Below are 15,581 nucleotides of genomic sequence, written 5' to 3'. Positions count from 1 at the left end.
CAAGTAGAGACCCTGTGGGGAAATAGCCCTTTTAAACAGCTGCTCACTGTTAAAAAAGTATCTCTGCTGCTCATTAATCAGAATGCTCGGAATACACACCAGTGGCAGCCCTACTAAACACAAAAAGAAAGAAGCAAGGCCATCAAGACAGAGGAATCGGTCTGTTCTCAGTGAACCGTTTTCCAGTTTTCATCATTTCACCAAGACTAGCTCTGTTACTAAGCTAGTGTCTAATGTCCAGCTGCAGGGAAAATCCTGAGTCCAGTAAGGAGAAAAGACAGTATTTTCTGTATTTAAATGCTACTACCAGGACACTGACAGTAAAGTCAGCCTCCAGAAGTTACAGCAGGATGCCTACTACCCTTCCGCCCACTGACAGCACAGCCCTACAGGCCCAGCATTACACAAACTGCCTGCCTGGCTTCCAAGCTCTCTCTCAAGTCTGTCCATCACGTGTAATCAGAAGTGAGGGCATGCCTGGATACATTCTTTGTTTGTTTTGGGTTTTTTTTTTTTTTTTTTGGTTTTTCGAGACAGGGTTTCTCTGTGGTTTTAGAGCCTGTCCTGGGACTAGCTCTTGTAGACCAGGCTGGTCTCGAACTCACAGAGATCCACCTGCCTCTGCCTCCCAAGTGCTAGGATTAAAGGCGTGCGCCACCACCGCCCGGCTGTTTTGGTTTTTTTGAGGGATACATTAAAAAAGAACCTCACCTCTGTAATCGAAGGTGACCACATGGTAACCAAGGGAACTCAGCACCTGTGAAATGGAAGACATCCATCATTGGCAACATGACTTGGACTGAGCAGCTTGCTTCCTGCCAACCCCATCCAGAGTTCTGTCCTGAGTCTTACATACAGTGGAAGCTTAACAGACTGCTGACATATAGCTCTTGCCTGGGCCTGTTGCTGTAGAATGTAGAACTTCCTCTGGCTGAGCAACATAGGAAGGATGCCTTTTCTGCTGCTGCTTACACGGCCAAGTGGCCAGCTCCTACAGTTCCCAGGATGTTTCGCAATACAGGGCAGCAGACAGCTCTCAGATACTGTCGGCAGGCCTGAGGCAGTCAGCATGTTGGTGGACCTCAGAGAATTCGTTTGAGGATCCTCACTGCAACCTAGTATTTCTCTGATTTTGGTGAATTTTTCTATTATTTTTAAAAATTCCTACAGATTAATTAGTTGTCATTGTCCACTCTCATTAAGATCATTGCTCAAGTGCAGTGTCCAATATACTGGCGAGGGTATACTTAGAACAATCAAAGAGACTCCACATCACCACTGTCACCTCGAGCCACTTAGCATTCCACCTTCAGGGAGACATGGTACTGTCCTAGGCAGCCTGGTGACTCCTGCCCTCTCCTAGCCTGCACTCAAAGCCTTGTGGGCCTGGACAAGGAGATTCTTTTCTACTACAGAAACATCAAGGGAACTGCTAACTTCTCAGTCACTTACCTTTCCTGCCTTGATCCAACTGACTCAAGGGAATACAAACTTCCCACTACCCAGATCGAAATAGGCCCTAGATACAAACAGCTCTCTAAGGAGAGGAGGGCATGTATGTTGGGCCAACCATGCTGTACCAAGATTCCAAGACCCAAGATCAAGAACAAAACCACAGAGCTGGTGGGATGGCTCAATGGGTAAAGAGACCTGCTGCAGAGCCCGATAATTTGATACCCAAGACTCACATGGTGCAAGGAAAGAAACAACTCTCCCAAGCTGTCCTCTGACTTCCTCTGATTTGAACTGTGGTGCGTGCACGCATGCATACACATGCATACAAATAAAAAATAAAACTATAAAAATGAAAGGAATTCGATGTCTTGCCTAAGGCATGAACATTTACTTGCAGGGCCTACTTATGAAGCCTGTATGGAACTTGGCTCAAATTCCACCTGCCTTTATACACCCTACACCCCAGGGGTGATCCTGCAATAAGCTCGCACGGCATTTCTGTGTTTGAGAAACACATCATGAAAAACAATGGCAAATGCTCTTCATGTCATTAGCAAACGCATGTAATGCATTGGTTCTGGAACCCACCCCAGAAGCAGCACAATGGAAGAACCATGGGAGAACTGGCCAGGCATCACCTTCAGCAAGTCCATGAATGGTGACTTTTCAGAGTGGCTAGTTCAAGCGACCCCTTCTATTCCAGCATCCTGTAGCTAAACAGCACTGCTCCTTTGGGCCATCGGCACTCACCTTGTACAGCTCCACACGGTGGTCGCCTCCTCTGCAGCATGAAAGGGAAGGAAACAGAAGTGGTGTTAGTGCCCCTGCTCAAGGTAAGGCACAAGATGGCCCTCAAGAGTCTGGATGTCAGAGCTAGAGAGATGGTTCAGTAGTAAAGAATGCTTACTGTTCTTGCAGAAGACCTGGGTTGTTCCCAATACCCACATTAGACAGCTTACAACTGTTTGTAACTACAGTTCCAAGGGATCGGACGCCCTCTGCCATCTGCCAACAGTGGGCACCTGCATGTACATAGTGCACATAAACTCATGCAGACACACATACATATATATTTTTTTAAAATTTTAAATCTGAAATCCCAAACACCACTTTAAAGAAGGATCTATGGTAGACACATGACTCTTTGGATCCCCCTAAGTGGTATCAAACTTCTCTCCAACATCTTAGAGATATTTCTTAATTCTCATGTGTACTTTAATTTTTCAGTAGGAATGCACATTTATTGCCCAGATTCAAGAAAACACCCTGCCTGCCTGTGCCACTCAGCCCTCCCCAGCTTCCTAGGGTCAGGGCTACCTATGTGTATGGAAGTTGTATCCCAAGGAATTTGTCCATATACCTTCCTATTTCAACCCTCATTTCCTATCTAGACTCCCAATCATGGGAGCTCCTTTCTGCCTGCTGCTTCATCAGGCTACACTGATATCTCTGCACATACATGTGCCATACACATATATGGCATATACCTAGACACAGGTGAATGAGCCCTGGACCCAGCTGCTGGCCCTTCATCAGGAGGCCCTTGCCTCTCATCATAGTGTATGGAATGGCCAGTTCCCTAGCAGACAAGAGTCCTATCAAGCATTTCTTATTTCTTTCTTCATCCTTCAAACCTATTTTTTCTTTTATAATGAGCACTGAGGCCATTGCAGGTATATGGTGAGTGGGAATGCCATTGCAGGGACACATGAATGAGTTAGAGGAGAGAAACCAATATGTTGCAGCACAAAAATGAAAAGAAATGTGTTCAAGACCAGAAGGAAATCCTCCCAGATGTTTTTAGTTCTCTTTGGAAGATAGCTTTCCTAAAACCCCCAAATTCCCTCCATTGACTAAAAAAAGAAAGTAGGACTGAGAGCTCAGAAAGTTACACCTTTGGGAGACTTCAGTGCTATGATTGGGGAGGGAGGGATAGCTAGAGAAGAGGCTCAGGTGAGCCAAAGCCTTTGAGAAATGAGGGTGCAGGAAGAACTAGACAGAGTGCAGGCACTATAGGCAGTCTCTAGGAGTAGGAAAGCACAGTCACCATATTTCTTTCAGACATAGATACAGAAAAGCTTTGACCTTTTCATTTAACACATGACTACCAGAAACATGTGTCACAGCCAACTATGTTTTTTTCATTTATGGAAGTATGCAACAAGAGCTGTTTATAGCTCCTTGGTCTTTAAAAAGCAGAAGAGAAACCTACTGCAGCTTGTCCCCAACAAAGCAGACTATAAACTGTGCAGAGCAGGGTGAGTCAGTAGCCAAACATTCTGCTCTTGGCACAGAGCCCAACCTCGTGGGCTGGGCTTCTGGGTTCTTTCTACAATGCCCTCTGCATTGCTGCATGGCACATAACTACCCAGGACTGCCTTCCCCACAGAAAGACCCACACATTGTTCTTCTTGCTGTTTCTACCTATAAAACGTTTACCCCGCAGCTACCCTCACACTGCCTGCTGGTGAAGGGCCTGCCTCCCTTCTGGCTCCTTCAGATTCTCTCACAGGCAACCCAAAGAAGCATAGAAAAACGGACCCTAGAATTTTCAAACAATGCTTTCCTTAGAAAAATGTACTTCTCCACCTCCTCTACCCCTTTTGAACAACATGCTGTGGTGTAAAAAACACATGAGCTTTTTAGGTGGGAGAGCAAATCCAGCCTAAGCCAGCCTGAAGTCCAAGGCATCAAACGCACTCATGAGAAGCATCTGGATAAACCAGAAAGGCCCAAATGCACCAACTGTGTACTTTTCCAACAGCCCATTAGGACACACTGCCATTGCTTGTGTCAAGACTACTAGCAGACAGCTCACCCACACAGGCAGTCCAGGACATGCCCACGCAGGCTCAGTCTTCAGCTTCCCCTCTGGCCACTTTTAAATACTGCTTCTCTTTTAGAGATGGGTAAAGAAGAAGAAAAGGAGGAGGAGGAGGAGGAGAAGTGGTGTGCCTCTTCCTACAGCCGTGAAGCCCGAGTCTACACCCTGGTGCTCTCTCACTGGTAAGACAGACTTGCTTGCCACTCTTCAGACCAGGGCTGACAACCACAGAAAGGTGAAAGGGAGCCAGCATTTTCCTCAAGGTGTACTGGAGCCACCAACAAGGGTCATCACCACCCCTTCTTTAAATGACTACCACTTCCTTAAAGAGAAGCCCTGCTTCCTAAATCATACACCAGCAGACACAGTGCCCTTTGATCCAAAGCAGGAGGAAGGAACACACTATGGCTGCAGGAGCTCAGTCTCTCTGGCAGAGGCACATTCCCCCCCTCCACTTGATTCAAATTCAACTTCCAAAGTTGTATGATGCTCCGCACTATCTCCCAGGGGCCTCTGGGTAGAGACCCATTGGTCCTCAGCACATTGGAGTGTCTCTAAATTCTCCCAGCTCCAAAAGAACTTTACCTTCCTTTGTTCTGGAAAAGTTTCTCTTGCATGCAGCAGGTCAGTAAACCTGATTGTGTAGACCACAGGCCCATTTCAGATAGTCTAAGTTAAAACATTTCCAGCCGAAGAAGGAGCCAGGTGCTGCATGGAGGTCACACCACATGTGTGGCTTACCTGGTGCCTGCATTCCCATGCAGGTATAGAATGATGGGGTGGTTAGAAGCCAAAGCATCCTCATACCACATCTGGTCCTTCCCTTGGGCATTTTTCCACCAGATGGAGGGGATGGTGTGCCTAGAGACAGAAGTAGAGAAGGACGCAAAGTCAGATGCCCCTTTGGCATAGACAGTAGCACTTATATGAAGGTCTGTGGAAACAGAAAGCAGCAGGGCTCCTATCTATATACAAGTGGACAAGCAGGTGGGTAGCATATTATCTCATCCTTCAAATAACTAACTAGAACTGTAAGCTGCAAGGTCACTGCTGATAGCCTTAGAGAGAGCAAAAGAACCTCTTGTTGGTCAAACAGCTTGTTCTAGTGGCCTTTATCTAGAGATGAGAGACATATATCCTGCATTAACTAGTACATCCTAGATAGAACCTTCCTGCATTCTAGAGCCACAAATACATGGGCAAATTCATCATTAGCCAGGCTGACCCAGGATCTTAGATACTGTTATTCTATTTGGCCAAATTCTCCTTCAGAGATAATACAAAGGACAAAATGAATACTGATAATCACTGGGAAGGGTATAAATTGATATCTACTTTTCCTCTAAAATTCTTAGCCAAATTCATTCTAGACACCAATGACATAAATCTTTAAAAAATCAAGTAGCCAAGTTTGTCCTCTCTCTCGCTCCCTTTTATCTTCCCCGCCCCCATATTTTCCCCAGCTTCTCTCAGATTTTTCAAGATAGGGTTTTCCTGTGTAACCTGGCTGTCCTCGAACTCAGAGATCTGCCTTCCTCTGCCTCCCAAATGCTGAGACTAAAGGTGTGCACCACCACTGCCCGGCTATTTTCTCATTTTAATGCATCTCTCTTGTTTATTCATGAGGATCGTGTTTTTGTGTTTCTGGCCACTACAATTATCACTCTCATACAATCACAATACCAGATACTTGAGAGGCTGAGCAAGAAGATTGCTAGATTCTAGGAGTTTTCAGCCAGCTTAGGCAATATATAGCATTGATGGAGTAGTGGGGAAAAGATGGCAGCCTATTTTAGACGTCTGGAGCTGATATTCTTCTGATAGAAGCCAGACTACCTCATTTCGGATCTCCTGGCAGAGATCCAGTGAACACACCTCCAACATGTCAGTAGAGGGCAGCTGATACTGAGCTGGTAGCTGAGAATGGTGCTTGGGTTGCACTCAGGCCTTTGCAGAAGCTGGGGGTGGGATCTGAAAAGACGTCGTGAGGGCAGTTGAGAGTGGAGTCTGTTGCTTCTCAAGGCCCAAGGTTATGGAATGGTCTAGGTGGACAGACATCAGCTGTCTACTACCTCGAGATTTGCATAGCCATCACTCTAACTCTTGTGGGAACTTAACAATGTACAAAGGGGCTGTCAATGCTTTCTGCCTAAGAACCACCAGTATACTCCTCTTGCACAGGACAGAACCTTGATCCTGGTTAGGGGCCAATCATTCTACCCTCACACAGCTCTGGACAAAGCAGGTCAGATTCTTTAAAGTTCCAAAAGCACACATGGGTCAGCTACTGCTCAATTAAATAAAAAAAGAAAATGACAAAAAGACTCTACTCCCAGTGCTCTGCTGAGAACAGAGCCTCCCTTCTTGTTCTCCCTTCTTACCACAGACTGTCAAGGGAAGCATGTGAAGTCCCTCATCCACACTGGCAGCCTGCTCACTGGTTCATTTACAAACATCTCACATACATGGTGGGTCTCTACGGCTGCAGAAAGAGACTTTATGGAACTGAGAAACAGACCCGGCTAAGATAAAGGGGCAGTTATTCAGAGCTGCTTCTGAGAGAAAAAAGAAACGCTGATGCAGTTCTGGTCAATTTTGACCCAGTTGTTTAGGGATCATCACTTACACAAAAAGCCATTAAAATACATCCCAAGGAAACCACAGAGAAGTCACAGGGCTTATGTCCAGTGTAAATTTATGGAGAAAAGTAGACATCCCTCCTACAGGCAGGAGGCATTCACTTCTCTGAAGAGCTACACTCAAGTCTGTATTTCTGATTGTGTGCTTACATTCCTTTTTTTCTCTAGACTGTTTGGTTTAAAAAAAAAAAAAAAAAAAAAAACTTGGAAATAAGACTCTAAAAACAATGTGGTTACAAAGCCTTTGCTGTTTCAAGGACCCCAGGAGAGAGTCTGGTGCCGTCTCACTCTGCACCACTGAGATCAAATTTAGCTGAGTTCTTCCCTTGGTCTTAAGGACAGATGAAGACAAAAACAAGCCCAGCACCACAAGCCTGGTGTCCTGGACACCACCTGACCTGAGCAGGACAGCACCCTGAGCCTGGTGTCCACAGACCACCCAAGCTGAGCAGGGCCCTCATAGCTTCCTGAAGAGGCCAGAGAAGCTCGTGCCTCTACCCTGCAGGCTTGGCTGTAGGCACTTACCAGACTCCAATAGTCACATCATCCTCTGGCTGGAGGTAGTAATTGCAGGTATGATTCAAACCTTGATCCTGTGGCTTTTTCAAGTCAATGAAATAGGGGACCCTCACTGTAGGGGACAAAGAGATGAAGTCTGGGTTAATGGGAGAGGATGGGCACACATGCTCACCTTTGTATTAACATGCCCTCTTGAGCACACACCACACACACCACTGCAATATATAACCACTACCCCCCCACACACACATACACAGAGACACATACGTTGACAAGCAAACACCCCATCCCCACAGCATAGGAGAAACTCTGAAAAGGCACTAAGTGTTTTTCTATCGGGATTTTGCCACATGAGAGGCACACTTCAGGGAGGGGGTAAGGCTAAAACCTGAAATACAGCTTGAAAACACTGGAGTAAGGGCACAGCCTGAGTGGAGCCTGAAACCAGGAAGGGTTGCTTAAGGGGAAGACGGAAGCAAGGGAAAGGACGGTCTTTAACAAGATAAGTTGGCACAAGATATGGAAGACACAGAGGGGACAAGACCCTGCAGAAGGGCTCACCTAAGCCACAGCTAAAAGCTGAGGTCAGGGTGACTGGGGGACACTGGAAAGGGGCAATGGATAAGATGACAGGTACAAGAGGGAAGGAGGCACAGAGGTTCTCAAGTCTCTGCGACATCACTTAACCCAGAAAAGACATCAAAATGAATAAATACAAAACTCATCTGCAGTGAACTCAAGGCTACTATGCAGAGTCTTACAGTATAGTCATCTCCCAATAGGGCCCCAACTGGATAAACTGGGATGCCAAACTACGGGAGATCATGGACACATCCGCTATAGGAAATGTGCAGGACAGGGCAGATAAGAGGGACACTGCCCTACTGTCACTGCAGATACAAGCTAAGGACATCAACAACTGTGACCACACCATGTGTGGCTGGAAGGGGGGATGCAGAGAGACACACGCCAAGTGTGAGTGTGCAGAGGGACTTTTAAATTTTTTTCCTTACATATCACTGTACTTTACTGCAATGGCAAACATTTTTTGAAGAAAAATTTAATGGAAATATGAAAAACTTAAATGAAATTAAACCAAATTAAATAAAACCAAAAACACAAGCCCTAAGGTGTAATTTACCCTCGCCATGGGGGGGAGCAACAAAGAGCAGGATGGTCCTGACTTCTCGGTCATCACGAGCTCTAGAAGGAATCCATTCACAGCTTTTTGGGAGGAGATGAAGGGGGAGTTTCAAGACTAACTTCACATATCATCTGGAGGTCTAACTCACTTCCTGAAATACCTCTTAGCCTCAATGAACACTTGCTGAATAAATGAACCATCGGACTCATGAGGACACAGGATGCATGTGCTCCTTCTCTAGAAATTCCTCTGAGCATCTCCCCAGGTCACATTGGGAGCGGAATTCCTCACATCACTAGCTTCCTAATCCACATCTCCTTGAAGAAGCAGGCTGAAGTTTTAAATCTCCTCTTAAGTTTCTGTTAAATGCTGAATAACATCTTCCCCCAAACTCCTAGAACCCAAGACTCTGACCTCGCTTAGAAACCAGGTCTTTTCAAAGTAACAAAGTTTAACTGAGGTTTCCAGAGTAACCTCTAACCCATCATGTCTAACAGACTTCTAAAAGAGGAGACCACATAAAGATTGTGCGTAGATGGGTAGAGTTTCTACAAGCCAAGCCATACCAAAGACTACAGGCCACTGGCAGCTGGTGAAACAGGCAGGCGGTGGTAGAGTGCTTGCCCACTATGCACAAGGCCCTGGAGTTCCATCCCTAGCACAGAATGAAGGGAGGCAGGAAAATGAGAAGAGGGAGAAAGGATGGACTCTATCCAGGTGTCTCAGAGGGTGCAAACACTTTGATCTTAGACTTTTGGCCACTGAGACTGTGAGACAGCATTTTTGTCTTAAGCCACCCAATCTGAAGACCTGTCAGGAAAATGGACAGTCATACTAAAGCATTCAGATTTTATTGTGCCAGTGGTGTTACTGGAGACTTGGAAGTTGTCTGGCATGGAAGCAATAGAAATGAAACAAAGCAAGGAATGCATGCAAAGCTTTAGTGGGGCTCCAGCTTACAAGTAGAATGGAGCCAGCACTGGTTGCTCTCTGAACAAAGGAGGAAGCACGCCTTTACTGGTTGGCCTGAAGGTAGAGTGGAGGCTGTTCTACACACTAGAGCTGCTGGAAATCTTCGGGGGCTGAAGACCAGCTCCACGAAACATCAGCAGGTCTGCATGAGGACTGAACAGAACCCGACCTGAGGGCAATGGCAGCACAGAAAGGAAGATAGAAATGCCAGGTCTTTTGTCCTGTTACTTAAGTTTGGTAACAGTGGGGCCTATGAGGGCTTCAACTAGAAAGAAGTTTACTTCCTGTGCTGTACATGCATATCCCAAGCTTCCCTCTATGACCTGACCACACTGGAACTTGAAAGCTGCAGCCTCATCTGCAGGTGAAATTAAGATGGGAAGCCGGGCGGTGGTGGCGCACGCCTTTAATCCCAGCACTCGCGAGGCAGAGGCAGGTGGATCTCTGTGAGTTTGAGACCAGCCTGGTCTACGAGAGCTAGTTCCAGGACAGGCTCCAAAACCACTGAGAAACCCTGTCTCGAAAAACCAAAAAAAAAAAAAAGAAATTAAGATGGGAAAAAAAGAAAAAAAAAAAAAATCAACCAGGCAGTGGTGGCTCACACTTTTAATCCCAGCACTCAGGAGTCAGAGATAGGTGATCTCTGTGAGTTTGAGGCCAGCCTGGTCTATAAAAGTGAGTTCTAGGACAGCTAGGACTGTTAACACAGAGAAACCTTGTTTTGAAAGACAAAAATAAACAACAAAAAACTTGAAAAGAGAAAAAAATTAAAGGGATAAGAACAGGAAGAAGAGCCTCTCACTGACACCCAGTTTGCCTCTGTGGCTGATGGGGGCACTGAAGTCAAAATTCAACATAACTGCCGGGCAGTGGTGGCGCACGCCTTTAATCCCAGCACTCGGGAGGCAGAGGCAGGCAGATCTCTGTGAGTTCGAGACCAGCCTGATCTACAAGAGCTAGTTCCAGGATAAGCTCCAAAACCACAGAGAAACCCTGTCTCGAAAAAACAAAAAATAAAATAATAATAATAATAATAAAAAATTCAACATAACTGATGGGGCCAAAACTGCCCACAGAGATAGGTGTCTTCCTGAACCTCCAGATGCTATCTCAGGCAGGATGTTAAAAACAGCAAGTGAGCTGTGCTTACACAGGACCCCATCTTGTCACTAAATCTAAACAATGCACATCAGAAAGCCACTTTACAATTTTATTCACAAAGGTAAATTCTTTAAGAAAAAGTAAAAAGGCATATATAGTTTCACTTAGGCCTTTTTTTTTGCATTTGAGCTTTGCTTAGTCTTTGAACCTTGTTTTAAGTTACATCCTTTGACAAATGGAACCTAGAAAGTCACAGGATTATATGCAGCCATTGTAAAAACACTTAAGTATGCCTCTTTCTTTAAAAAAAAAAAAAAAAAAACTACTGTTGTATATGTATGCTTATGTGTGTGAATGTGGGCATTTGTGTATATCCCATGGAATGTATGTGGAGGTCAGGACAACTCATTCTACTGTGGGTCCTGGGGACTAAACTCAGGTCCTTAGGCTTGTACACTTTTCCCTGCTGAGCCACCTTGCTGACCTTAGCATGACTCTCCTGAGAAGCCTAGGCCCATGTCTTGGGATTATGTATTATTCTTTTTCCTACATGACTGTAGTGATTTGAATGACAAATGTCCCCTGTAAATTGAGCTATTTGAAGACTTGGTCCCCAGTTGGTGGCGCTGTTGGGATGGGGTGTGTGGGAGGGATGAATTAGATCACTGAAGGTGTGGTTTGAGAGTTCATAGCCTCAGCATACTTCCGATTCTCTCTCAGCTTCCTGCTGCTTACTGCTATGTAACCTCATTGTGATGGACTCTTACCCCTCTGGAACCATAAGCTAAAATAAACTTTCTTCCATAAGTGGCTTCTGGTCACAGTGTTTAATCTTAGTAACAGAAAAGGTACTAATTCAATGATTTTCCATCTAAACACTGAGATAACTCATATACTTTGCTTCGCTCTGGCTCATGCTGAAATTCTTTTCTGCAGCATAGTAAAGATCCAAATCAGATGCCCACTGGTAACCTGAGACTCACAAATCAATCCTGCTTACTTATCTGACTGCAAATTTAAGAGAAATTTGCTATACAATCATGACTATATTAACCATGCTGTGAGCCCTAAAGATTGTCAGGATGGAGAGCAACAAGTCCTGACTCCCATCTGGAAGAGACAAGAACTTCTACATGCATAGGCCTTCCCAGTTTGAGGTAAAACTCCAGCCTCAAAGCCTCAAATGCTTCAGCCGAAAGAGGAGACAAGCACAGCAATTAAAGTTGTCCACACTATAACTAGAAAACCAGCAAGCCCTGAGCCATTTGCCCTTTCCTCCCAGGAGAGCAGGCCTCACAGTGAAAGCATGGCAAAGAGGGCCAGGCCAGCACTGCTGTGGAAAAGGCTGTGGTGATGGCTAACCACTGCCCTAAAATGACATCCATAAGTGCCAAATTCTTGAGTAATTTAAAAAATTATTATTTATTCTTTGTAGTGGGTGGTATATGTGTATGCTAGGGCACAGGCATGAAGGTCAGAGGACAACTTTGTAGAGTTAGGCCGCTCCTCCTTCCACCTTTATGTGAGTTCCAGGCTGGCAGACAGCAAAGCTTTACCTGATGAGCCTTTCTCTGGCCCTTGAGTAACTCAAAAAGTCTTATATATATATATATATATATATATATATATATATATATATATATATTTTTTTTTTTTTTTTTTTTTTTTTTTTTTGAGGAGTGTGTGTATGGAGGTGGGGGACTATGCTTGCTCAAGCAGAAGCTGGAGGTTAATGTCAGGATATCTTTCTTAATCGTTTTTCCTTTTTTTTTTTTTTTTTTTTTTTTTTAGAGTGTCTCACTATCTAGCTGGCCTGGAACTCATTATATAGACCAAATTAGCTTTGAAATGACAGAGATCCATCTGGCTCTGCCTTCCACGTGCTGGGGTAAAAGGCATGCACCACCATGCCTAGCCTCTGCCTTAGTTGTTTAAACAGACTCACTACACCTGGAACTCACCCGTTTCCGCTAGGCTGGTTAGTCAGTAAGGCCCAGGATCAGCCCTTCTCCACCACCCAGCACCAGGACTACAGACATGTGTCATCATATTCAGTTTTTATGTGAGTGTTGGGGATCCAAACTCAGATCCTTATTCTTAAGCACCAAGCACTTTATCCACTGGCTCACCTCCCCAGCCCCTTGAGTAACTTAAAAAGCAAAGCAAAACAAACAAAACCCAGCAACCCAGAGATAGATTTTTATCCTATTATCCCTTCAGCATCACTGCCCAAGGAAGGACTCACTGGTATAGTGCATGTGAGGCCCTGGGTTTAAATCCCACTACTCCAAAATCAGCACAATACCAAACCAAACCTGCCCCAGGCCCTCTGCCCCCAAGCGGTGAGCAGTGGAAGAAAAACATTAGTGGGGAGCATCAGTCTGGGCAGCAGTCATTACACAACCTCCTCTCTTGACACATGGTCAGACCAAGAACCCAAAGTTCTGAGCCTGTGGCAACGGTTTCTATCTCTTCAGAAAAGCAGCACTGCAAAACCGTGGGCTATGCCTAAAGCAGACTGAAGAAAAAGTCCAATCCAGGTCTTTGCTGGCACCGGACTGTGTACCAAACAGCAGAGAACACAGAGCCCCAGGCTGTATGGGTCAGTTCTAATGGTTACACCAATAAATTTACAGCTCTTGCGTCTTTGTGTCTGCAAACCCACCATCTTTTCTGTGCCTTCTTTAAGGGACACTAACTCAGAAAAACAACACTACCTCACTTTTCCTAATAATTTTGTTTCTTCTTAAGTTTATTACTTACAAGTTACCTAACTTAGAGATCATGAATCCCTAGAAGTTTGAGGACCTTCCACTTGAAAAACTAAAATCTCTCTTAAAAAACAGCACACATATTTTTGTTTCTCTTACTGATTAAAAAAATATAAATTCTTTGTTAGTATCTTTCTACAGTTATGTCTATTATAGACTAAACATTCAAAATTTGTAAAACCAGACCTTACAGAGCCTGGAATTCTATGACTACTGGGGGTTTGAAGCCTGAGACATGCCTTCCAATCTGCCCTGCATCCTTGGCTCTATCATGCCCTGGGCTATACAGTCTCACACAGACTGGACCCTCACAGTCCCTCTACCTGCCCAAAGCTTACCTTCTGTCGCACAGCATCAAGCCAGTTTCTGAGTCTCAAGCTCCCAAACACACAAGGGCCCAGAGCTCACTCTGTAAACCAGCCTTGCCAAAGATCTGGTGAGGAGTCCACCTCATCCCATTCTAACATTGACCATAGCCATTTTCACGGCCAGAGTTAATGCCTCGCACCCTCCTTTGCCTCATTTTGGGTACAAAATGATATTTCTGAAAGGACTGTTTCTAGAGAACACACCTAGAGCCCTCTGCTTCCTGCCTTATAGCACAATCCTTCCTCACTTTCCCTTCCTCTTCCACCCCAAACAGCTTTGGAACCACACAGGGTCCATGTTAACGCAAGGTCCTAAAACGTTTTGTAAACAGCACACAATTCCACAAAAATCAAAATGTGTCAGTTTCTTTTTCTTTTTATGAAAAACAAAACAGATTTTTTGTTTGTTTATTTATTTGTTTGTTTGTTTTTAGAGAAAAGAACCAGTTAGGTAGTGATGGCACACACTTTTAATCCCAGCTTCAGGAGGCAGAGATGAACGGATCTCTGTGAGTTTAAGGCCAGCCTGGTCTACAAAGCAAGTTCCAGGACAGGCTCCAATGCTACAGAGAAACCCTGTCTTGAAAAATAAAAACAAAGACAAAGAAAAAAAGAAAGAAAGAAAAAAAAAGAAGGATCAATAATAAAAATTAAAAGAAAACCCATAAGGCTTCATCATTACTATTTTTAAAGGTACTGTTCATTTCTATGGTTTCAATTAACCTGCACTATACAAGAGACAACATGTCTCTAGATGACAGATTCAGACAACTGTTCATGCTTTCAACATTTTTATCTACTTTGGCTCAAGGGAGATAATCACCTTCAATGCAGTACTTTCACCTAGAGACCCAAATGCAGCACTGGATGGTAAGCCATCGTCGCCATGTCTCAACTAGACAAAAAGTGCAGGAAACTTCTCAGGTCACAGACCCATACAATCCTGAGTCTGGGTGGTGGCTCTACTTCCCACCACACTGTACACTTAAAATCTATACATCATACTACATGTAAGTTCAATCTCAATTAAAATAAAAAGACATCTCTTAAAGTCAGCCACCACAGTGAAAATAAACTCTAAGTAAAAGCAAAGAAAAATTGATACAAAGGACTTACCAAAATTCAAGAAAATCAGTTTGGCCTGTATCCCAGGACACAGTTTGACAAGAAACGGAATGGCAATGTAGAACCCCAGAACACAGAGAATTATCTTCCTCAGTCGGAACCACAGGCTCTTTCGTCTATGAGACAGAAGCAATATGGGTCAAAAGGCAGTAGGTACGATTCTGCCGGCTTAGTAATTGCATCTCAGATCTCTAAACAAGTGCCACAGGCATCTTTCCACACAGAGGATACTGATAAAAAGTGACCTGCCATCTGCTTTTGATAATTAACTGATACAGTCTTTGAGTTTTCAACTGTACTAGAGGGAACGTTTTATTTCTTAAGAGTCAAAGGCAGTCCTGTTGATTTGTTCTACTGGCCCTGGGGTAAGAACTGAGCAGAGACAAAAGGCCCTCAGAAAGCATCCCACCTGATATCAGAGCCCCGCTTCCATCTCATCCTGGCAGTGTCTGGCTTCTTTGGGCCTTGAAGCCTCACTGTACTAACCTGCTCTGAGCCAGCTCAGTGCTGAGTTACTCATTAGCTGCTCGTGGGAAGCAGGAAGTCCCTCCACCCAGGACATCAGCAGAACCTGCCCAACCAGGTCCTGGAGACTGCAGAGGCTGAAAATGAGACCAGCCCTTGCACCCGTCCCACAGAATCCCACATCTGTTCTCAACACTT

The 15,581-nt window shown here is 44.7% G+C and overlaps 1 protein-coding gene across 1 annotated transcript in view; it reads right to left on the bottom strand.

Moving 5' to 3' along the window:
* The window catches only part of Abhd12 (abhydrolase domain containing 12, lysophospholipase), a 62,173-nt gene that overhangs the window by 9,831 nt on the left and 36,761 nt on the right, over window positions 1-15,581 (bottom strand). Inside the window, exons 2-6 of the mRNA XM_057780239.1 lie at window positions 14,910-15,034; window positions 7,444-7,549; window positions 5,021-5,140; window positions 2,206-2,236; window positions 712-757 (exon numbers count right to left, since the gene is read on the bottom strand). Coding sequence (XP_057636222.1) covers window positions 712-757; window positions 2,206-2,236; window positions 5,021-5,140; window positions 7,444-7,549; window positions 14,910-15,034 — 428 coding nt within the window. The remainder of the gene's footprint in view (window positions 1-711; window positions 758-2,205; window positions 2,237-5,020; window positions 5,141-7,443; window positions 7,550-14,909; window positions 15,035-15,581) is intronic.

Source organism: Chionomys nivalis, chromosome 9 (assembly GCF_950005125.1).
Source record: "Chionomys nivalis chromosome 9, mChiNiv1.1, whole genome shotgun sequence".
Classification (NCBI taxonomy): domain Eukaryota; kingdom Metazoa; phylum Chordata; class Mammalia; order Rodentia; family Cricetidae; genus Chionomys; species Chionomys nivalis.
The sequence above is the reverse complement of the archived record's forward strand: the minus strand, read 5'-3'. Positions and strand labels throughout refer to the sequence as shown.